At 32.2% G+C, this 25661-nt stretch overlaps 1 protein-coding gene across 2 annotated transcripts; it reads right to left on the reverse strand.

The window, feature by feature from the left end:
* Window positions 1-20413: 20413 nt before the first annotated feature.
* LOC109161912 (histone deacetylase 19-like) lies at window positions 20414-25661 on the reverse strand. 2 transcript variants are annotated; one of them, XM_019310479.1, is made up of 9 exons: window positions 25555-25653; window positions 23665-24201; window positions 21890-22330; window positions 21357-21587; window positions 20999-21066; window positions 20835-20892; window positions 20667-20726; window positions 20490-20585; window positions 20426-20449 (listed from the first exon to the last, which is right to left on the reverse strand). In XM_019310479.1, the coding sequence occupies exons 2-8, from the start codon at window positions 24190-24192 to the stop codon at window positions 20499-20501; spliced, it is 1473 nt and encodes a 490-aa protein (XP_019166024.1). In that variant the 5' UTR covers window positions 24193-24201; window positions 25555-25653; the 3' UTR covers window positions 20426-20449; window positions 20490-20498. The 2 variants fall into 2 exon arrangements, with proteins under 2 accessions (XP_019166025.1, XP_019166024.1); XM_019310480.1 differs by having other exon boundaries at window positions 20414-20585; window positions 23665-24200; window positions 25538-25661.

Here is a 25661-nt window from a genome sequence, read left to right on the forward strand (position 1 = left end):
GTTAGAGCATTCCATCAATAGTTTTTGGAAAGTTTTTGAGAAAGCAATACTTAAAACATCCACACTAGTAAGGTTTTTAGATTGGTTAAAAAAATAATAAATTAAAAAAAAAACAGATTAACGTGCCAAGCAGGGGCGTGCATGGCTGGGCGCATTAGTTGCCTTGCACGCGACCACATACATTTGTTGCTTTGCAAGCGTGGGACCAACTTTTTCTGAAAAAAACTCATTCCATATAAGGGAACTTTTCTTTTTTCTCTCCTCTACATCGCTTAGCTTTCCTAAAAAACTAGTCCAAAATCTACTAGCATGGATGACCTTATGTGAAGGAGAGAGAGGGGAGATAATGAACTCGGTTCTTAGCTAAAGACCTAATTTTTTGTCTTCAAAATGGAACCCACCCAAAAAAATCATCCCATTTATCGCGTGATGCGCACAGAATGCGTCCAGGCGCGTTAATCTAATACTATTTCTTTTTTTTCTTTTCCATATTTTATTTTGTTTTTTTTTTTCATTTTTCTCTTCCCTGTCATCGTCTCTTTCTTAGTTACACATGCAAAAAAAATCATCAAAATCTACAACTATTGGAGATGCTTTCAAAAGTATTATTTATTTTTGTCTTTTAGAGGTTTATTAGATATCAAAAGTGGATATTTTGGACATTTGAATGACAAAAATTATCACTTTTGTAACTAATTATTAAGGATCAAAATTATGTTGTCAAAAAAAAATGATCAAAATTATAACTTAGGATAATTAAAAACTAAATTTACACTTACACTAAAACTTAATGACAATAAGTGTAATTACCCGATAATAATATGACCATGCTTAAGTAGTAATAAACAAAACATAAAAATTAATACTTATTGATTCAAGTTAATATTTAAAATTTAACTTGATCTTCTTTGAACATGTGTGCCAATTTTTAGTAGAAATAAAACAATTATTATGAGTCAACAAATATTACATTTTCAATAATATTTTTAAAAAACAAACAAATGAAAATACAATATTTACTAACTCATATAAGCATATTATACTCTCATTAAAAAAATATTACATATTTGAACTCTGTTAACCTCACATAATATTTTCTATGTAAAAATCTTATTTTTATATAGAGTTCCAAGTTTGAACAATTACATCATATTTATCTCAATGTTATCATTCATTTTCTATTTATAGTACTATCACTCTTTTTTTTGTTTTAAATAGTAATTAAAATACTTACTGGGCATAAATTTTGCTTGTAATCTTTATGCCCCTTAATGTGATATTATATAAGGATTTAATTGTTTAAATATTCTCTTGATTTGATAGTTAAACACTAACACAAATATAGTTTAAAAAGTTTATATCGTTTATTGTAATAAAAAGTTAGTGGCTTGGCCAAACTACTGAACTATCAACAAAGTTGTGGAGTGAGCATGGCGCTTTCAGTTCAGCTGCCATATACTATGTACGTGGGTCAAGGTTTTAAACCAAATTGGGATAACTTTATCCTAATAATTGCAACAATCATTTTAATTCTCATCAAAATTGAATTTTTTAAAATATAAATTGACTAAAATTGTATGGAAGAGCATGGTTCAAACATTGAAATTAAATACTTGGTAACTATAATGTGTTTAACTGAAAAAAAAATCTTTATTTAATGTAGTAAATTGAAATTGAAATCAAAGTAATTAATTAATTAATAAATGGGCATCTTTTTAGTATTTGTGCTTCTTATTGAGACTGCAAGCCGTTGAAATTATATGATTGATAATCTTGCCTTAGTTAATAAATTTTAAAACTTTTCTATCACTTTTTGTAGTAAAGTTAGTGGCTTGGCAAAACTATTGAACTATGAAATTAAGTGGCCAGTAATTTTATGTTATTGTTACCTAATAAAATAGTATATACTCTAATTTAGCTCTTAGTGATATGAAACTCTCGAGTACAGTATAGTGTGAGATTATATATATAATAGTTTTATAGTCCATTTTATTATAATGTTGTACTCTTAACATATAATGGCACAAATTAATATTAATATTAGGGGAAATGACATTTTCTCCTTGAGTTATAAGCATATAGTATTTTTTACGCCCTGAGTTATTCATGTATCTACATTTACGTCTCTATTATTTTAAAAGTGACAATTTTACCCCTTTTGATGTTAAACGCCATTTTTTTTCCTTAAAATAATTATTTACTTTATTTTTCTTTTCCAACAAATTATTGTTTATATGCAGGGATGACCACACAGTTCGATTAGAACTGAACCAGACATTGTAGGAACCAAACCGAAACAGTATTGTTTATACTATATAGCATTCATATACTTTGAATTACCAATTTAAATAGGATTCAATTATCTATGCATGGACATCTTCTATATAATCTTGCATTGGTAAACTTTGAAATACTTATTTAAAGCTAAACATTAGACATTATTTCATTCGCGCAATCTGCGTGAAAAGACTAGTTGTGCAATAAAAGCTATTCTAATTTGATATTCAATCGATCATGCAAGCCATTTATGGTTTCCATTCAACCACCAAGTGGTTCTCATCATAACACCCATTACACGCCTCCAAACACAAAACATCTCCCTTACCTTATCCACTCTACTACACTTTCATTTACCTCATTTCACGCATCTAAATTTACTTAATTGCCCCCCTGCCCAGGCACAATATATACCATTATATTAATTAATAAGCATTGATTGTGTGGACCAAATAGTTGTCACGTTAGTTATATCATTACTAATCATGTTTAACCCCTTGACTTACTTCCTCTAACAACCACTTTTTGCTTCTCTTGTCTTCTCGCAATAATGCTTAAATTCATATTCATTTTCTACTTTTTATTTCATATTATATACTTGAAAAAAGTTTATAGTACCGATCAACACTATATATATTTTATCTACTGTATAACTTGCTAGTGTAAATTGAGCAATATAACCCCCAACATCGATTATAGGCTAGACAATGAATAAAAGAATGAAATGAATGAAGTCCTTGATAATTCGGGACGGACTGCAAGAACACTATGTATTAAGTTTAATAAATTATTATCTAACCTTTAAAAAAAATCTTACAAGATACTAATTATATAGTACATAATAATACTAGGATGTTGCAAATATGCGGATTAGGCAATGGACACATCTTGGAGCAATTTGTCTTGAAGAGAGCATTGTCAGCAAGAAAATAGGGGAGATAACCTTTTATGGCCGGGTGTCAAGACTCTTCTAAATGTCTAAGTAGTAAGTTAGGCCCCGAGCAAAGAAGTCAGGGTCTAGTAAGGTATTTTGTGATTCTAAGTCCATCACATGGTATCGTTCTCAAGTTCTAACTGATTAAAAATTTCAAGTACCTTGATTAATCGGTCAATCATATTTGTCTTAGCAATATTAAATGAATATTTTTATTAGAATTTTTCATAGATTAATTAAACATAAAATAATTACTAAGAAACTGCACGAAACTGACACTAGTTAATTTTTTTAGTTTATATAATCAAATTAAATATAGTAAAGGTTTAATTAGTGATAATACACAAATTAAAGTTTCACCCAAAACTATATTAGCTCATACTCTTGCGTCTACAGCTTTTGATCAGTCTATTATTTTGTACTGAGATTCTATCCCTCCTGACTCTATTTTTGTTTATCTTTAATATACCATGATCTGTTTTTTTTTTTTCAAAAAAAAAAAAAAAGTTTCACCCAAAAGTAAGTATAGAAATTATAAATCAGACTCGCACGGGTTTAGCTCAATGGTTTAGTGGGCAGTATTTGGGAGTCGAGATTAAGGTTCGAACCTCAATAGCAATAGTGTAGAAATTATGTCTAAAGTAAGTAGATTCCTTGTGTACGCTGTGTCGAATCGGAGTGTGAAGACCTTTAGGCTTGGGTCTTCAACTTTTTGGGAGAAGAAATTGTAGATCACGGCGGGGTTAGTTTTAATTACTTTATTTAACTTTTTTACTTAACTACTGGTATGGTTGTCCGCCTTTTTAATTTAAAAAACCAAAAGTGAAAGCTAGATTTTGTAGGGTATGTTGGATGAACATTTGAAATTGGGCAGGTCTATCTTCATGAACTTTATTAGGGCATTCTCAATAGTAGTAGGATTTTAAAGAGATTTTGCAGGTGTAATTAGGAAATAGAAATGAGTGAAGAGGAAAAAAATAAGAAAAGGAAAAAAAAAAAAGCAAAATAAATTCTAACAAAATCCCTTAAATAATTACTGTGATTTCTCCTAAAAATCCGACTTGTCCTCCCAAATGTCTAAAAGTGAAGTTTTATTCAATAAATATTTTTAAGGATAATAGAGTTTGAAAATATGAAATTCTTGTAAATATATGATGGCTAGTTTTATTGGTGTTGGTCCAATATAAAATTTAAAAACGTGTATTACAATTTATTCTTGTCAGAATAAATTTTTGAAGGAAAAATTGTTGTAAAAGTGTGACAGATTCAGAATAACAATATATTGTAGTTGTGAGCTATCGGTGAAAATGTGCCCTCCTTTATTGCCTTTTGAAGTTTTTATATGATTTTGAGCATGTAATATAAATCATTGATACCCATCAATGCTTAACGACTAGAGAAATGATAAACAAGTAGTTATACTACGTAATTTTACAATATTCGTTAATGTTTGGGCTCTATCTTTAGCTAAGGACACCTATTGAGGATGACCTTCAATTCGAAGATCATCCTAAGCTTTGTCCCCAAAGAATTTTAGCACCACTAGCCACCTAGCTATGAATTAGGGATGGGATATCCGCATGGACAGCTCAACTAGTCATTGAGGTGAAATTTTGGAAGAATGACTAGGGATCGAGTCTCATCAGCGGCAATGTGAGAGCTACCTCTCAAAGTGAGGGGGTTCCTTGTGCGCAGTAAGTAAAGGTCTAGCCTTTGTGGTTCATGTTCAGTTGAGTTACCATGATTTACATCCTCTCAAATGCTATGTCGGGTTGGGGTTCAACCTTTTGGAAGAATGAATTAGGGATGAGATCTCAAAGTAACCATCCGGATTAAGATATAGGGCTTAGATATGATATTCAAGATTGACCAAGGATAATGGACAATGATCTAATATAGAAGATTTGAACGAAATCTCAATAATGGAGATCTGAACAAGGATAATGTGTGAGGACATGATATTGGAGATTTGGCTGGGGACAAGTATAGTCTTCTTCAACTACAATCAATAAAAAAAAATAAAAAAATAAAAAAATAAAAACCCTAAAAATCAATTTATAATATCTTGCCATTTCTTAGGAGGTTATTATTTATCATGAACCAAATAAGGGCATATAATATTCTAATTTCATATTATAGGCCGGGGTAATGTAATATAAATTGAACCAAATGTTCTCTTTGTAATTTTGCTGCATTTTCTTCATTTTTGCACTTTTCCAATTTGTATAATAATAATAATAATAATAATAATAATAATAATAATAATAATAATAATAATAATAATAATAATAATAATAATAATAATAAAATTATTATTATTATTATTATTATTATTATTCAAATGTGAAAATAAATGTATTTTTTTTTTTTTTGTAAAAAAATGATAAAATTTGTCTAGTTAATAAACGCACATAGAGGACCCCATATAAAAGGCATTGGTCATGTAATATGAATAGACCATCATGTTGAATCACATGAGATTTTGTATTTAGAAAATGATAGGAATACCTTCCGGTGAAACGAATTTTGTTTGATTGGGATGACAATTTTAATTTAAAATATTGTTATTTTAAATTATAATTTCTAAATCAAAAAACTATTTAATCAATCATAAGTCATGACACATCATTTCAAATAAAATTTCTCTTAATGACAAGCGTATAATATTGTCATGGGAGATAAATAAGAACTAATCTTAGTCTTACATTTGTAAAAATTTGACGGATTTGATCAGATTTAAATAAAAGATTGAGAATTGTAGATTTTAGTGTTCAAGTTTATATAGTAAAGTTAGTGATAACCACGAAAATATCACTGCATTTTTATTTAAATATAATTAGATTGGTCGAATTTTTACAGATGAAATATTGAGATTGATTCTTTTCTCTTCTAAGGACAGGACGTGTTCTCATTTGATCACACACAGACATATAGACTATGACAACAAAAATGGATAACATTAAATGAACCGAAAAATATAAATAGTAATGTGATATAACAAAAATATACCATCCGCTCCCATACTGAACGTACCGTTTACGACCTTTGCCGGCCACCTAATTTGACCACTCATTCATGATCCTCACCTGAGTTCTGTGCTACAAATTGAAAGACCATCCACTAATAATGTATTCTTTAATTTTTTTTTTTATTTTTTTTAAACTTATACAATACGATATGTATGTTAAATGTACAATATACAATACACAATCAATATATAAATATATATAACAATCTAAACCAACAATATAATATAATTTATACTAAATTATTAAAGTACTTCTAAATAAACAAACTAATAATATGAACCAATAATACTCTTTATATTAAAAATAAATAAAATTTTCAACTATGAATTATTCTTGATAGAGTTAATACCCAAAATCGTCCTCGACTATAGTGGTTTTTCTCAATTTCGTCCTAAACGACTTTGGTGACCTAATATCGTCCCAGACTTTTGTGTTTCGCTCAATTTAGTCCTCCATTTGTTATTCCGTCAAATTGGTGTTAAATAAAGGGACAATTCAATAATGTCAATATTGATCTCTCTTTACTTTCAACTTGTGAAGTGCGAAATTCCTCTTTTTTGTACGAATTACACCCAGAATTACTCCCGAACCTGCAAATCAAATTTTATATTCGCAGTTTTAGGAGTAATTCTGGGGGTAATTCGTAAAAAAAAAAAAGGATTTCGCGTTTCACATGTCTATGAGTAAAGAGATGCCAATATTAAAATTACTGAATTGTCTATTTATTTAACACCAAATGGACAGAATAACAAATGAGGGACTAAATTGAGCAAAAACACAAAAGTCTGGGACTAAATTGAGCGAAACACAAAAGTCTGGGACGATATTAGGTCACCAAAGTCGTTTAGGACGGAATTGAGAAAAACCACTATAGTCGAGGACGATTTTGGGTATTAACTCATTCTTGATAAGAATCCATCAATGTCACCCTTAATTATTATGCATAAAGGTGGTGATTTGAGAATACAAGTAACTTATTTTATTAAATGATAAAATGTATGTTTTACGTGTTTTAAATTTTCACACCATATGTATTTTTATATTTTATGTCAATCATAAATAAGATCATGTACAAAATTTAATACATAACTAATGCTTTCATGATTGAAATGACCAAAATAACTACCTTTGTGCATAATTAAAGGTGAATTTAATTTGGCTTTACCTCAAGAACTAATTTGTAGACCTCTCTGCGTCATATTAAGGGCCTCCTCAATCTCGATGGCATGGGGGTCGCTAGACAATGTGTAACTTAAGGTTCTTGCTTGTGAGCCTTTGAACGTACCCAAAAAAAAAAAAAAAAAAAAAAAAAAAAAGAGAAACTAGTTTAACCATTTTTAAAAATATTTTTTAGTGATTAAAATTATGTACAATTGTCTCGAAAGGGATGATCGAATAGTTAGAATATGATTTTCGTTTTAGAAAGTCATATGCTGATTATATTATTGCCAACACTTTCTATACTTGATGCATATAATATGTTTGATAAATTTTATGCTTTAAAAACAATATAATGCATTTTAATTACTATATTTAAAGAAATAATATAATCCAAGTATTGCAGCAAATTAAAGTTATTGGATCACAATCCATTAACAGCTAAAAGATTGCTCTCAGCGGACCACCCCATGTCCACCATCCAACAAAACACCCACATGCATCATGCTCAATTTTAGGCTTTTAGCCATGCATCCAATTTCGATGCACCTCACTTACATAAATTAAAATTCACTATAAACATTTCATAATACTAATTTAAATATATAGTATTATCTTTACTCTAATTTTTTTTTCTCTTTATTAAGTGAAGTAGACAAATCCCGTGTGTGCACTAATATTTAACTTTGTGTGCTGAGCCACTAAGTTATCGTGATTTACATCTTCTCATATGTTCTGTCAGACTGGAGTGTGTGAATTAATCTTTTGGGATAAGATATGCAAAAAGTGTCTGCATGTGCTTATGTCACTGGTTCAATAGGTAGTATTCGGAAGAAGAGGTCAAGGTTTGAAACTCGGCAGCAAAATGCATGTTATTTAGTCCTGTTTGTTAAGCGGCCTAAGTGTGAGGCGTTTGAAGTTAGGGATTTAACCTCTTAGGGAAGAAGATATGCAAGAAGTGTAGGTGGAACGTCTTGTGTGGCTAATATCATGCATGCTGACCTGGCCTTCAACTTCTCATTGATTGAGAGAGAGATGCGTGGCTATGACGATATGATCCAAATCGTCATTGCCATGCATGCATGCATGCATATATATGTGCAAAGTCTCATTATTTCTTATCCAAACGTAGTACAGCTATACCTAGGTTCGTTGCAATTGATGTACGTACACGTACGTACATATGTATGTATGTATGTATACTGGTATTTAAGCTTAAATTAGATAATCTTATCTCATCTCCAAATTAAAAAGACAAAATCTTTAATAGTGCGGGCCCTGTTTAGGGACAATGAGTTCCCATCCGTCAGCATGGAAATATAGGTAGCTAGCTGGTGGACATTTGGACAACATTTGCATGTGGCAAGTTGGGGGCTGATCCACATGATCCAGGACTTTCCCCTATCTCTCCTGGATAGCCTCTTCAATAATATATAATTCATTTCAATTCGCCCTTTCATATATTATATATATGCACGGAAGATCATATCAATATGTACGTAGTCTATGTGAAGTACTAGCCTGGCCTGCTCACACTAAACATTAATATTAAATTAATCAAATAATAATAATTCATTTAATCATCAATATGTTACGAAATAACTCTACGAAAAGATTATTTTTTGAAAAAATAACAAGTACAAAAGTGAAAGGAGAAAAGGCTAGGTTCTTAGATTGAGTCGTGTGATACACACATTATCCTTAAAACCTTATTTGTTACCTTCCAAAGGTGTTAAGAGTTGTTGTAGTCTAGGTTTGTCAAGATAAAACAAGCTACGATTCTATGTTTGAGCATTCAAACAAAAGAACCCGACAAACGAGAACAAGGGCTGAACACATGAAGGTTTTGGAGGAAGTTGAGCAGAGTTTTGAGAGCTAAAAAATAGGATTTATTGTGTATATAAAATTTGCTGCTCAATCATTTAGGATATATGAGAAATTAATAGCAATTAACATGACAATAATCTCTGGTTTAAAACCAGACTATAATTAACCTTCAACAAAATTATTTTGGAGATTAATTCTAAAATTTAAAATTGAAATTAATTCCGTAACATCAGAATTAATGCTTCAAAATGATAATTCAAACGGTACTTTCGAGTAGTGCTTGAATGGTAATTCAAAAGGTTACAAGCGAGGAGTTAACCATTCGGTCAAACCCATTTGATATAATGGTAACTACAATCATTCGAAAAAATTGGAAAATAATTTCGAAAAGTTGGCATAACTTATGCCCGCAAGGCAGGATTTGATTTGTACCGTATCCCCCTCGCACGTGAGAGATCGAGCCTATGTGCTATACAATTCAATATGCTTTTAAAAGACTTTTGTATATATAGTGGTGCAAACTCACTTCCCAAATATATGTTGGACAAAAGCTATCTTAAAGTCTTTTCACTTTCATTTTTTAACTCAAATTAGTCTACTTTGAGAATCAATTTCTCATTTACCCATCCGTACGTTTTGAGCATACAATGACCCTGTTTGGTAAATACTAAATAGTTAGCCTATCAGCCAATTTTAGCTTATTTGACCACTATTAATTGTTTGACTTGGTTAAAAAATCAATATAAGTGTTTGGTTAATTAAATTTTTGTAACTCCAAAATGCTAAAATTCAAAAAGCTACTCAAAACAACTTTTTCAATTAATTTTTTTAGAAAATTAAAGAAATTATACCAAACAACTATTAGCTTACAACTAATTTATCAAACATCTTTCTACACTCAGCTAATGTTATCAACTAGTTATACCTTCTAATTAACCCAATCAGCTAGCAGCTATCAACTAACAACCATTTACCAAACAAAGCCAATATATTAATCTTTTCGTCTCACTACGAAAAACTCGATCTACTTTGATCCGACCTAAACCGAAAGTGGACCCCACATATATTGTATCTCAAAATAGTCATTTACAATGTCATTTTATGCTATTTTTTCAACACAATATATATGAACCATAATACGAGTACGATACTGTGTCTTACTTTTTTTTTTTTTTTTGATTCGGATGAAGGTATATGTGTCTAGCATTAACATGTTTGAGGTAAGTTGATGTCTTCTTTATTCGTTTAAAAGTAGTACAAAGAGAACTAGAGAAGTGATGGCTGGCCGTACGGTGATGAATATATAAGTAGATCAAGTTATATATTACTTTGTAATGATATTATTATGTTGATCAATACATTTCAGGTTAAGCACCAAGTGGACCATAATCTCTGTTTTATCTGGGATGAGTATAATATATTCATGACCTTTAATTTATACCATATTGAGTATTGTGTTTTATATATCTGAATTAAATAATTTAAATTGATATAGTTGAATTGTACATTAACCACCTTAATTATATATATGCTCAACAATTCGAATTCACTTAATCAGTTTGGTTGGCGTGAGTGGTCATACACTCTTATCTCTTAAGAGAGACCGGTTCCTGCTTAGGACACTTTGTGATCTAACCAAAAAATAATAATCAAATTCACTTTGACTTGAACTTAAATCGATAGTGTACCATGCAAATCAAAATTATAATGCATCAAAACGATCACTCACCACATGCATGTATGTTCAAATATCAAAATTAGTTGTACATTATATTCGTAGATGTGTTAACCCCTGACTTTATTACTACCAATTTCCAATCAATTATAATGTCAATAATAAAGTAGGTTCTTAAATTTAATTTATTTAGGTATGATGTTGTATGTATCTAAGTAGTATCTAACTATGAAATATTAAAGATTATATATAATTAGTGTATAATTGAAGGATGCCGGATATTAGGTGGATCTGCTAGTTGTATGTATGTATGTATATGACCTGCCGGTTGAAGGGAAAATCTTAATTAGCATAATAATTATATAGTATAAGCTGACCCTCATGCACCCTAACATCCAATTCTTGCATATGGAACTTAAATTGACACTTGCTAATAATAATATTTAAAAAAAATGATTAAGTTAAAATTAAATGAATATGTATTGGTACGGTGTACCATCAGATCACCTTCCTAAAACCATTAGTCTTTCTTAAAGACAACCAACTAACATAGCTTTCATTTGATATAATCTATTACTGAATCAGCATTTGCATGTGTTAACCATGTGCCCCTTCAGGAACTATGGGCTCTACATACACATCACATCACATCACTCCTTAAATGTATATCCACTTCATGTTATACTCACTAAATTAAATAATCTACTTTTTGAGAACTATATATATATCAACTCTATTACAAGATAATATCTGTTTAATATACTTTTTTTATTTATTATAGCTCAAATATACCCTATCATCGGAGTTGAATCCCGCGACTTTTCCTGAAAGAGAATCATAAAGGTGCTATCTGAGTATAAGATAGTACTCAATCTACGTAGTACGTACTGTGAGGTGGAACCGTGGGACTCCCATGTTTCAATAAAACTACATTAGTCTCTGCTGTCTTGCAGCATATGTGAGCTCACTACAAGAAAACATTAAATTACCGACCAAAATTGTTGAAGGATATGATATTATTGGTACACTACGTCGTCTGACGACATTATCCATCATACTCCGTATATATTGTTTATCAATCAAACTTTAATTTTCTTTTTAGTAGGGTATATGTATGGCAAATTATGCCCTGGACCCGTAACGAATTGTGGACACGGGTCCAAAACGACATCGTTTTTAAAAAAAAACGCGTCATTTAGTTAAAAAAAAAAAAATTCGCACGCGTTTTGCCGTTAACGGCGTTAACGGCGTTATTTTTTTTTTATTATTATGAATGTACAGTTATGCCGTTATGAATGTACAGTTATGCCGTTATGAATGTACAGTTATGCAATTATGAAATTATGAACACAGAGCTCTAACATTATGAACTTACAATTATGAACATATATAGTGATAAAATTATGACCATGGAGCTTTAAAATTGTGAATATAGAGCTTCGAAGATTATGAATGTACAGTTATAGAGTTATGAATCTACAGTTATGGAGTTATGAATCTACAGTTATGGAGTTATGAATCTACAGTTATGAGATTATGAATCTACAGTTATGGAATTATGAATGTACAGTTATTGATCGAATTATGAACAAAGAGCTCTAACATTATGAACTTACAATTATGAACATATAGTGATAAAATTATGAACATAGAGCTCTAAAATTGTGAACATAGAGCTTCGAAAATTATGAATGTACAATTATGGAGTTATGAATGTACAGTTATAGAGTTATGAATGTACAGTTATAGAGTTATGAACGTACAGTTATGGAGTTATGAATGTATAGTTATTAACATATAGTAATAAAATTATGAACATATACTTCTATAACAAAGTGATCTGAAATAAAAAAAAAAAAAAAAAAAAAAAAAAAAAAAAAAAGAGATAACGGCACTGTTACCCGTGTCCAGCAAGCATGCTGGACACGGGTCCAAGGCATAACGATTGGTATATGTATATTATATATGACCCTAGCTTAATCCAGGCCCAATTATGTCCATCATTATACCTTGCACCCCGCGCCTCCTAAAACGACGTCGTTTTGATGCATTGCTTCAAAAAAAAAAAAAAAAAAAAATTTTGTTTCAAATACACATAAACTCATAACAGAATACACAAAACTCATAACTGAATACACATAATTTAACATTATAATATTATACATAATATACAGAAACTCTTAACTGAATACACAGAAACTTTAAACTGAATACACAGAAATTCTTAACTAAATACACAGAAACTTTTAACTGAATATACATAATGAAATTTTGACCGTTTAGACGGACGAAGTGACGTCATCAATTAAAACGTGCGCGTTTTGTATCTGGAAGCACATTGCTATGTGCGCCGTGGTGCACGATATAAATTGCCCAATTATGTGAGGCCAATCACTAATAAGAAGTAGTCGAGACAAATCGAGTTAGGCTCAAGGAGTTAGTCGGAATTTAAAGCTAGATAGGTGACAAGACATATTATTAATTTAATTCACCTAATTGCGGCCGGAGTTTCCAAGCCAGTAGTGATTAACTAATATTTTTTTGAAAACAGTGATGAACTAATATCAAAACACATATTGCTAGATATCAAGGTAGTCTAACATTAATTGATCTCCCGCCATAATTTTATGTTGCCTCTTAAACGCTAAAATTGCAGTTGAAAAGTTAGACACTAATTAATTTGGTCTCATACTTAAGTGCCGTACCTTAAACTATGTGTTGTATAAATTATATATATTATATACTGTACATCATATATCTTCATCAATATAAACTTTATATTAGACATAGTGTTTGATTAATCAAACTATTTAATAAATCTAATCAAACTCGTATCACTTAATTAAGGTCTTAATATATAACATATATTATACGAAAAAATCTTACAGAGATTAGATCAGACCAGCTTCAAATCCTTCAATCACCATATAGTAAATCCAAGGGGGCCGGGCGAGCATATTTGCCCCATATATCACTCTAAATTGGGACAGAAATTAACATTCTTGTCCATACTAGCTTAGATATATATCAAAACTTGGACCGACGGGCGGGATTCGTGGGTACAATAATGATGTGGAATCATAATAAGAATAAGCAGTAGCGACGGACGACGTGCGATGCACGCACGCATGCATGCATGCATGTAAGTGGATGATGCCAATGTTCTTGAAAACCCTAATGGAAGATAAAAGTGGAAAGGTGATGATGATGGAAGCAGACAATCAATGGAAATTAAACCACTTAATTATATACCAAAAGAAAAGGAGAAAGAGAAAGAGATAGAGAAAATGCATGCCAGCCAGCAGGGTGCCCTTAGATAGGCCTTTAATTTGCTTGCTTGCTTGCTAGCTAAGCTTGAAATGACTAATTCTGCATTCTTAATTCTTTTAATTTGCAAGATAGTTTGCATGTATGTTAGTTGTACATAAATTAATATTGCATCAATCACATTAGATGGGTGGGTGGATAAAATGCATGCAACAATATATAGTCATCAATTCATGGGGGCAGAAAATGTTTAATTTGTTGAGCTCCAAACCTAATAATAATGACTATAATAATGTATGTGTTTGATGGCAAATTATTGTGCGGACCATGGTGTTCATAATATAATAAAAGGATCAACGCTTAGCTTGGTGTTCATAAGGAGTCTGTCACATTAGGTATACCTCACACCAGTGTTGTAAAAATCGCGTCTAGGCGCTAGGCGATCGACCTCCTAGGCGCTCTAGGCGCCAACCTAAGCGTTCTAAGAGAGCGTCACCCTAGGCGGTCCCCAGACGTATAGAGGACGCCTAATGATTTTTTCAACATTTGGCTCACACACAAGTAAATTTGTGGTGGAGTTAATTATAGTAAAATAACATGAGCTGTATGGAGCCATGTGGAGATAACAGTAAAATTACAACTACGTACTTAACTTTAATCATCATTGTCTGGCGAAGTTTCATCCATCATTTTAGGCTTTGTGGAATCATTAGGCCAGTTTGGTAAATGGCGGTTAGCCATTAGCTGATTGAGTTAATTAGAGGGTATAATTAGTTGATAACATTAACTTTTTGTAGGAAGGTGTTTGGTAAATTAACTGTTAGCTGTTAGTTGATAGCTGTTTAGTATAATTTCTTTTCTCAAAAAGTTAAAAAGTAATTTTTTGAATTTTAGTATTTTAGAGTTGATTTTTTAACCAAATCAAACAATTAATAGTGGTTAAATAAGTCAAAATGGACTAATAAGCTAATATTTTACCAAACAACGCCTTAATTATCTGTACGGAGTAGCTAGATAGGTTAGAACATGTGATTGGGAGTTTTTAGTTTTTTACCCCGGCCTTTTTTTAAACCTTCATCCACTACTAAATGGTATACGTTAGGTAAATTCTACTCATGTGTAATAACCAATAAATCACACAATAAAAGTAAATAGAGTGTGTGGCGTTGACAAAAATCAGACTTGTTAAAATCATACTTCACCCATCCACCCGACTACTCTTTTTTTTTTGTAATTTTTTTAATATATATAAAATCAAAGTAAAAAATAAAATAAATAAATAAAAATAACATACGGTTGGACATTATTATTGCTCAATCTCTTATTGACTATTACTTTTGACACGGTGCTTTTATTTATTTATTTGTTTGTTTATTTTCATTTTCTTAGTTTTGGTAATTATGAGTTGTAATCCGACAATGACCAATAATTACTATAGTTGTTGTCATCATGAATTCGGTTGCCCGTAAAAGTCGATCAGTTGAAATGTTTACATTATTGTTTGCAAGCTAAGTCAACTGAGTAATATTAAGTATGTTGGGTTAAATGCAAACATGAAACTCTTTCTGAGGAGCATTAACCTAGTTAGCTAGCTTCTTAATTAATAGGGGCAATTACGGTCATCATTATCTATAGGCAAGTGTTTGAATCATTGTTGTTCTGGTTGAATTCCCAATTTCAAGGACCCCTCACGTTTCAGCTCAATAGAACATATGTGAGGATATAAATCATGATAATTTAGCTGAACATTAATGTTAGACCTTTGTTTATTGCGCAATCATGATGACATGATAAGGGATGGAATTTTAATTTGATTAAATTAAATATGTTTCTTAACTTTAATTTGGGTGTAAAAGGGTAAAATTGTGGAAGAGTTAAATCATTGCGACTTAATAATCTCTTAGGTGGGAAGATTAGTACCTAAAGTATCGTGTCCATAAAGAGTCACTTTTACAATAGGGTAAAAATCACACACTGTGACTGTTAAAATTTAATTTTGTGTTTTTAGATGTAATTTGTTACTTGAGAATCAATTAAGTTACCTGTAAAGGTGAGAGTTGAATTGGTTGTGACAATTAGAAGGATGTAAGGGGGATGGCGAGTGTATGGTGACGCATGAGAGCTGAAACTGATATGAGCTATTCGAGTACAAGTCCAAAAAGATAGAGAAACGAATGTGAGCCAAATTGGATAGCGAAAAACTAAGTTAGTATAGGCTTGGCAATTCATGTTTCAATGTTTCATGTTGTGTATAGGTAAGGTATTAATGTGTTTGGGCCATTCACGAATATTACCCTCTAAGCTTAATTAACAAGTTTATATTTCATACACGAATACAAACACAAATTGGTAACAGGTTGGCATGACATGTTTAACGGGTTTTAAGTGGCAAATTTTACTATGTACTATGGTACATGATTATAGGCAATTTCGTGTACCACGACGTACATAGTAATTTGTGTCCAGGCACAAAACGCGCGCGTTTCATGCTGATGTCCCTTCGTCTATTCGAATAGACCAAATCTTATTATGTGTAATCAGTTAAAATTTTATGTGTATTGTGTTATGAGTTTATGTGTATTCAGTTAAGAGTTTATGTGTATTATGTTAACCAAACCCATTATATGTATTCAGTTAAAAGTTTATGTGTATTGTGTTATGAGTTTATGTGTATTATGTATTATGTTAGATTATGTGTATTCTGTTATGAGTTTATGTGCATTCGAAACAAGAGATTTTTTTTTAACAACATAACAAAACGACGTCGTTTTGGAGCCGCGGGGCGCACAGTGCTATGTGCACCCTGGTGCACGGTATAACGATTGATGATTATGTTGTGGAACCGTGTCCAACTTGCAAGGTGGACACGATTTTGAAACTGTTCATATTTATGAATATAGAGTTCAAAAATGATGAATATATAGTTCTATAATTATGAACATATAGTTCTGTAATTATGAACATAGAGTTCAATAATTGTGAATATAAAGTTAAAATATTATGAACATAGAGTTCTGTAATTGTGAATATAGAGTTCAATAATTATGAATATGAAGTTCAAAAATTATGAACATAGAGTTTTATAATTATGAGCATAGAGTTTTATAATTATGAACATAGAACCCTGTCCACCTTGTAAGGTGGATACGGTTCCACGACATAACAATTGCAAGGAACGTTATGTTGTGCAAGGTGCGCACGGTTCCAATACATAATTTCTATACTGTAGATTCATAAAATCTATACTGTACATTCATAATTTCTAAACCGTAAATTTTTAATTTCTATACAGTAGATTCATAATTTGTATACTACATATTCATAATATCTGTACTATAGATTCATAATTTCTATACTGTAGATTCATAATTTCTAAACTGTATACCTATCAAATTATGAACATATAGTTATGTGATTTGTGAATACAGAGTTCAACAATTGAGAATATGAACATAAAAAATTATGAACATATAGCTCTATAATTATAAACATATAACTCTATAATTATGAACATATAGCTCTATCACATGTTCACAAATCTATCAATGTAAAGTCATAATTTTTATACTGTAGATTCATAATTTAAATACAGTAACTTCATAATTTCTAAAGTGTGCAATTGCGAAGAGATAATGAAATGTTTGAATGCGAAAGGAAACCGCTCAACGCCGTTAACGGCAATGAAAAAAGATTTTTTTTTTTCTATAATTTCAAATGATATCGTTTTAGTGCAGACGATTGCACAACATAATTTGCCCAATTGCAATATCGACATGTGGGCTTTAATTTTTTAGGCCAGCCTAGTTTATAGATATTTTTAAAAGTGTTTTAATAGTTATTATATTATATTGTATAAATAATTTGTAATTTTTTAAAAACTTTATACTAATACAATAAATTAATAAAATATCTAGAACATTGTTAAAAAGAAGTGTATAAATACATTGTATAAATGATATAATTCCGCTCCTTTCGAGTTTGTAATATTTATAAGATTGACTTCATCTTTTTTCTTTTATTTTTTAGTAACCTTAAATCGTATAAGGGAGGGTTTAGGTGAGAACATGCTACCAAATAAAAAATAAGAACTCATGTCATGCTCATTTGGGTAGGTCAACGATCCAAGATTGTTGACAAAAGAAAAATGATAATATCAATTTTATAATTATTATTATTACAATTAATGTGTTTGTAATAATTATAAAACTGACACTTTTTTTTTAGTTAAGCCTATATATATATAAACTATTAAGTGTATTTAAATTTAAACATTAGATTAATTTCGTATGAATTATCTATTTATTTGAACATATAATTTATTATTTGTTTTAACAAATTACCTTAAAATTATACAATTATTTATATTAAAATTAATTTTATACAGGACCTCTATTGGCCTATTGATAGTAATGCATTTCATTATTATGTCAATACATTAATGACTCAGACACAATAAAACTAAATTCAAACTCATTATTTTTGTATCGTATTGAGTATCTAAAATTGGATCCATGTCCAATGTTTTGCATTACTAGTAATACAATATTATTCATTAGGAATAATAACTAATCAGTATTTTGGCGGCACAAGATTTGATTTGTAGAGGAGTTAGACGTAGAATTGGGAATGACAAATCAACTTTGATTTGGGATCATCCATGATTGCATGACGTGAGTCAATCGAAAATATTAACAGAAAAACCTCCCCAATTGGCACAGGCAAAGGTGATGGGACTGATGGATCAACAGACAGGAACCTGGGATCAGGATATTCTTATCGATATTTTCGAACCTGAGGATGTAGAGCGAATTTTAAAAATACCCCCTGTGTCACCAGATTATGAAGATTTGTGGTACTGGTATGGGGACCCAAAAGGAGAATATTCTGTTAAAAGTGGCTATAGAGCAGTAGTAGGTAACTACACCCGCGGTTGGGACCTTTGATAAATGGAAAATATTATGGAAGCTTAAAGTCCACCAAAGTGGAAAACATTTTTGTGGAGAGCTCTAAATGATATTTTACCCACTACGAGGAACCTACTTATAAAGAGAGTTGATATTGATCCAACATGTGCCATGTGTGGAATTGGACATGAAGATATTGTGCATTCTTTGATCACATGTGATTATACGACAAACATTTGGGTACAATCCCACCTTCCAATCCCCAATAGTGTCACAAATATTTTCAGTGATTGGTTTAATGATTTGATGAATATTTTAGATGATGATGGAATTATTTATGCAGTGGCACTTTTATATTATATTTGGCGTGTAAGGAATGGGGCTGTATGGGATGCGACCTTGCCCAGACCTCGAAAGATAATTGCAATGGCATCATCAACTGTGAATGCTTGGAAAGTAGCCCATCCCGGTCTGCGTCCGCCACCCATCTCCGTGGCATCAAGCAGCCGAACTGCTGCTGTGGTGGACAACCATACTGCTACGGCAGTTCACTCATCAACAAGCAATGCTATTGCCGTACCGCCTACACCACAGCCGCCAACGCCAAGCATGATACACCAAGCCACTCAAAACATGAGGGATCAATGCTACTTCGATGCGGCGTACGACCCACGGACAAACAAAGCAGCGGTGGGAGCCATTATTCTAAATTGGCAAGGAGATTATGTTTCGGCTATGACTGCCCCTATGATAGATTGTTTTTCGCCCCTAATGGCGGAGGCTTTTGCTTGCAAGGAAGTTTTGTCGTGGTTAAGAAGTCGCGAAATAAAGTCAATCGAGCTCTTCACGGATTGTTTGGTGCTTCAACAATATCTATCATCTATGACACACTCGTCAAGATCTTACTTGGGTTATGCCATTGATAGTTGCAGGACTAGTATATCATCTTTTTATTATTGTTTGCTTCATTATGTTCCTAGACTAGATAATTATTTAGCTCATACTTTAGCATCTACTGCAATTACTCAATCGACTAGTATGTACTCGGACTATGATCCACCAGTATCTATTTCTGCATATTTTAAATAAATGCGTACAGGCTCCTTTCAAAAAAAAAAAAAAACTAATCAGTGTTCAAAATAATTAACCTACCAAAACCAAGGTGACTCTCCTTGTGTCTACAGGCTTTATGAATGTTAAATATATCAGCATACAATCATTAGAGCATAAGACGCATATTCTCTATATCCCATAAAAATGTGACCATCCATCCAGTACAGTATCATTTTAATTGTTTTCAAAAAAAAAAAAAAAAAAAAAAAAAAAAAAAAAAAAAAAGACAACATACTATTGGTGTTAACATAGTATCTATTTAGATATGGAAACATAGTATAGTATCTATTTAGATACGCTCCAATGGCCCCTTCTCACAAGTTCATATCCACTGGTTGATCAAAGGGCTTGTTAGAGTTTCCTTGCATTTGGGCTTCTGCTACTGCTGCTGCTATTGAACCCTGAGCAACAACAAAATCCAAGGTAAATTGTTTGGTCTGTTAAAATATCACCTAAGAAAAGATGGGCATACGAAGTAACACCTTTGAATCTATGAATGTCGACTCCAGTTCCCTAGGGCGCTCGTCAATTTGCATATCATCCTGAACATTTCAAAGGAAATGAAGGTTATCATCATACAATGATTCATGCCGTGTTCTTGACTTTACAAGAAGCATTCAATTTCAAAAGTGCAGATCAACGATACGTACAGTGCCCATGGCTTCAGGTTCAAGAATCTCCCTCTTAACTCGCCCTGATAGTGCCTTTCTGTATATGTGGAAAGTAAAATAAACAGAGATCAGCGGAACTCCATTAACTAAAAAAGGCGGGAAAAAAGAAACAGAAATGGAGAGCAAATGAAATTAGGATGTACCGCAGGTCATCCTTTACATCTGAATCATGAGTCCACCTTTCATCTTTGACATCCTGATCTTCATCGGCCTGAAGATTAGTGGTAAAACAATATGTAAATTAACAAATTATTGTTCACTAAATACAATAAGCTCAAATGAACTGTTTGTGAAAGGCTAAGAAGAAGGCTTTATTAGCATGGTTAGTTCATTTCTGAAGTCTTTTGCTAGTGTGCACTACATACAAGATGACGAATTAGATAAGTAATTTGCTTTATGTGCCAAAAACGAGGTGTTGCTTAAGCCAGAATGACCAATGTCAAGTTTCTAAAGGAAGGAAGCCGACTTATGCAGACCTTAAAAAGATGGGGTGGAAGTTACCTCTGGAAATTCAGTATCGGGTGGCCGCTCCTGGAACTGCACACTCGGTGCATGCTGAAGTTTTGAGAGATTATCCAGAAGCTTTGCTCTCATTTCTTCTAACATTTGACGAGAATTTTTGTTCTCCATGTTACTAGGAGCGACATGAAGAGTATAATCTGGGCCAAAGTACTCGTAATATTCATGCTGTGGCATTTTGTCTTCAAGTTCCATCCCAAGTGCGACTCCAGTCTGTAGAAACATGAATCCATTGTTTAACAAAAAGCATGCATATACTCATATCCACTGATATTAGTTATGATACCTACCATTTAATAATTACAGTACAACTAAACACGAGGCAAAAGTTCCAATCCCTACACTTAACTACTTAATTAGTAATTTCTTTTTTCGAACTTCTTTTCATCTTAGCATTATAAGCATTGAATATTTACTATATGAGCATATACATCTCCTAATTTCTTTGATTTTCATCATTTAAATTTTCTTGTATTTACTTGTATTTCAAATTAATTAAGCAGAAAGAATCATACTTCATAGCACCAGCAACGAGCCACATTGCGTATTGTGTAGCCACCTCCCCCCAGCAACAGCAACGGTACATTAAAAGACCTCATGTATCTGACACACTCTGCGTGCCCTTTTATTGAGAGATTAAAGCAACCCAACCTGTCTCCGGACAATGAATCGGCACCGCATTGCAGCACTACAGCACCAGGCTTAAAAACTTCCATCACTTTGCCCATTATCGGCTTAAATAGCATCTGATAGCTTTCATCATCGATTCCATCATCTAATGGAACATTAAGAGAGTAATATTTTCCCTTCCCGTATCCAAGATCACCTATATCCCCAGTCCCAGGGAAATAATCTCCAAATTTATGAAATGAAACCGTCATGACCCTGTCTGTAGCATAGAAGGCCTCTTCAACACCATCACCATGATGGATATCAATGTCTACATACAAGACTCGCTGCCAGAAATTGCAAGAAGTGGATTATTAGTACGTCAAGATTCAAAATATATATAGAAAAGAAACTTAATTATTAATATGTAAGTATGTAACATATATAGAATAAATCCATCTTACAGCTTAGCTCTTAGAAAAGATATTTTGTGAACAGTAAATACAACACTAGAAATGAGGTGTGTATATTTAGGTCAGCTAAGGTCATTTTGATGGGCAAGGATACACCCGGATTACTGCTGTAGATACTATAATAAAGCTATTTGATAGGAATTTGTCATATAAAATTATTAGTTAACAAGTGAAATAAAAATGTAAGCTATTAGTACGGGTCATAAATCTTTAAGTAATAATATGTCAAAGCTTCACGGTGGATGAGGCTCAGCCCTATAACATTACAAGTTCAAGTAACTGTAAGCTTATTCATCACAAACTTAAATGAGGAATCATAAGGTTGTGGGGTTTCCCTTGTCATCCAAAAAAAAATGAGGAATCAATGCAACTCGAAGCCAAGGACAACATTGATGAATGATCAAAGTTTTCCATATATAAAAGCCTACAAAGACTTCTTGCATTAAAAAATGATGGAAATTTTAAATAAATAAAATGTTATCCTAGCAGATCTGGCTAAATCCACATACTAGGTGCAATCATGGTTACAAACTAATGAGCATCTTTTAGCACAAAACTGAGCTTGGTCAAGATTGTGAATGGAAAATTGAAAACATATGAAAGAACAAGGTCTATATGTGAAATCAGATTGCCATAAGCAAAGCACCACACCTTAATAAAAGCATGCAAAGGATAAAACCCGTTTAAAAAAAAAAAATAACCACGCAAAGCATAAGACTTTGGTTCTTTTTGACTATAATGTATAAGATTTACTTTTTAAAAATTAAATTCAATATACGCATATGTCATGAAAATGCCAAGAAGTCAATTTCACCAAAAGAATACAGAAATTTTGTATACATAGACACTGAACCCATTTATTTATTTCAAATTGTAAGAGATCTTTAATAATCTAGAGAAGTCTAAGCTTTAATTTTTTAGACCTTATTTGCCTATCAATGTGCTGGATAAAATAAAATTGCCTGTAAGTTTACCAGAAGTCCAGAAATGCCTAATGGAATCTTGACATATGAAACTGCTTTTATCATGTCTACATAACACTTTCTTAAAAGAAGGAGAAGCATGAAGGAAAAAGTTCCAGTAACTAATGTGAAAGCACAAAAACCTGCACAACAATTAGAAATTGACTCGTGCTCTCCCAAAAATCATGATTCAAATTCAGTTGCATTAAGAAAAATTTGTGGGTAGCAGAAATATCATAAACCAACCTCATGCACTTTGAGGAGCTCTAAGATGGCAAGCACTATATCATTCACATAGCAAAAACCAGAAGCCTCACACTTCTTTGCATGGTGTAACCCACCGGACCAATTCACTGCAATATCACATTGTCCATGGTTTAATTTCACTGCCCCACCAACAGAACCTCCAGCATAAGTTTGACAGAAAGAGTAGAGGCCATCAAAAACAGGGCAGTCTTCACCAACATTAAATCTCTTCAGCAGCCTAATATTATCTTGTTGTGAATCTGGAGTAATGCTTCTCAAGAAAGAAACATAATCATCCGCATGAAACCTGCAAAGATCCTTATCTCTAGCAGGAAGGGGCTTCACAACATGCATATGTTGTAATAGCCCATAGTGTGCAAGAAGAGCATGTGTCATCCGAATTCTGTGTGGCTTCATTGGGTGACCTTGACCATAATAGTAATTCCCAACTTCTGGGTCATAGAAATAACTAACTTTTCGCTTCTTCCCATCTGGTCCAGATGGTAATGAATTGCCTCCAGTATCCATTGCCAACCCTAGAAGAAACCAGTAAAGTTCATATGATAAAATAAGGCCTACTAATAAATAAATAAGTCTTCATGACAAGTTGCAATTCCAGCTGAAGTTTTGGCTAAAATTAGAAGTTTTAGCCTGTGACACATTGCAACAATTAAAAGTTTTGGCTAAAATAGCAACTATTTGCGATGTTTTAGCTTTTCTTAGTTAATACTTAATAGGCCTGAAGCCAAAACATGAAATCGAAGTAACATGCATACATGAAGTGGTGCATACATAAAGCAGGACATACAACAGTATAAGCAAAGAATGTAGTGAAACACTCCAAACAGCTCCCCATAGCCTAGTTGTTAAGGAGCATGGTGTAACAAATGTAGAAGGCAAATCTTACTCAACAACAATGGATCTTCATTTAGAAACATATTATTGGTTTAGAAACATGTTTTAATAAAACTGCTCTTTCTTTAAACTTATTAAATACAAAGTGTCATTTTGAGTCATTCTTCTTCATCCTATTGACTTTTAAAGCTCCAAAGTTAGAAATTTTGTTTCATTCCACAGTTTACAAGCTGATAATTGATATTTCCACTATTTGTGAATGCAACTGGTCAAGAATGTTAATGCAATGATCAGAATTTGTATGCTTCAAGTTGTATTTGCAATGTATTGTAAGAAGCCCACATTATTCAATTTAGGGATTTGATATAAAGTTCTGCAATGTGTTTCAAGTAATCGCACCAAAACAATCTTTACCATCTATCAGACAGAACCTAGATTTTTTCTTTATTTTAGGGCATAAAGATCCCATAATTCCTATAGCCTCCTTAATCTAAGAGAAACAAAATGCTCAGAGAAAAAGCACTACACAACGAATACCCGGGTGCAGGGAGACACAGGTTATGCCGTTAAGGGAATGACTAATGAGAAACAAATTACAAATGGCAGTCTTGACGCAGAAATTTACAACACCTAAAGCAACAACTACAAGACAAACCTAATCACAAAACTCAGGAAACGGTCAACAATCCACTCACAAAAGACTCCCAGAACAAAATTCAAAAACCAATAGCTCTTCCTAGACCTAAAAATCATACTTCAATTACTCATTAAACTAAACTCCCCACGTTATTATGAAGAACAATACATAAACTTCAACGGACAGCACAATTCTTAACGAAGAAAAGCAGTCGCAGACAAACTACAGTAGAAATTGCACACCAAACCAAATTTAAAAATTTAAAAAGAAAATTCCAACAGAACCATTCATACAAACACATGTACACGTCTAACGAAACATAATATACAGACAAAAATGGGAGAGAGAGAGAGAGAGAGAGAGAGAGAGAGAGAGCCAGACCTCTATGTGTGTGTGTGTGTGTGTGAGAGAGAGAGAGAGAGGCAGTTACTGCTTCCGCTACGGCGCGACGTTAGGTTGGTGAGCGTATCCGATAGATATCTGAGTGTTATATACAATGGAAAGA

Source organism: Ipomoea nil, unplaced genomic scaffold (genome assembly GCF_001879475.1).
Source record: "Ipomoea nil cultivar Tokyo-kokei standard unplaced genomic scaffold, Asagao_1.1 scaffold2926, whole genome shotgun sequence".
NCBI classification, from domain to species: domain Eukaryota; kingdom Viridiplantae; phylum Streptophyta; class Magnoliopsida; order Solanales; family Convolvulaceae; genus Ipomoea; species Ipomoea nil.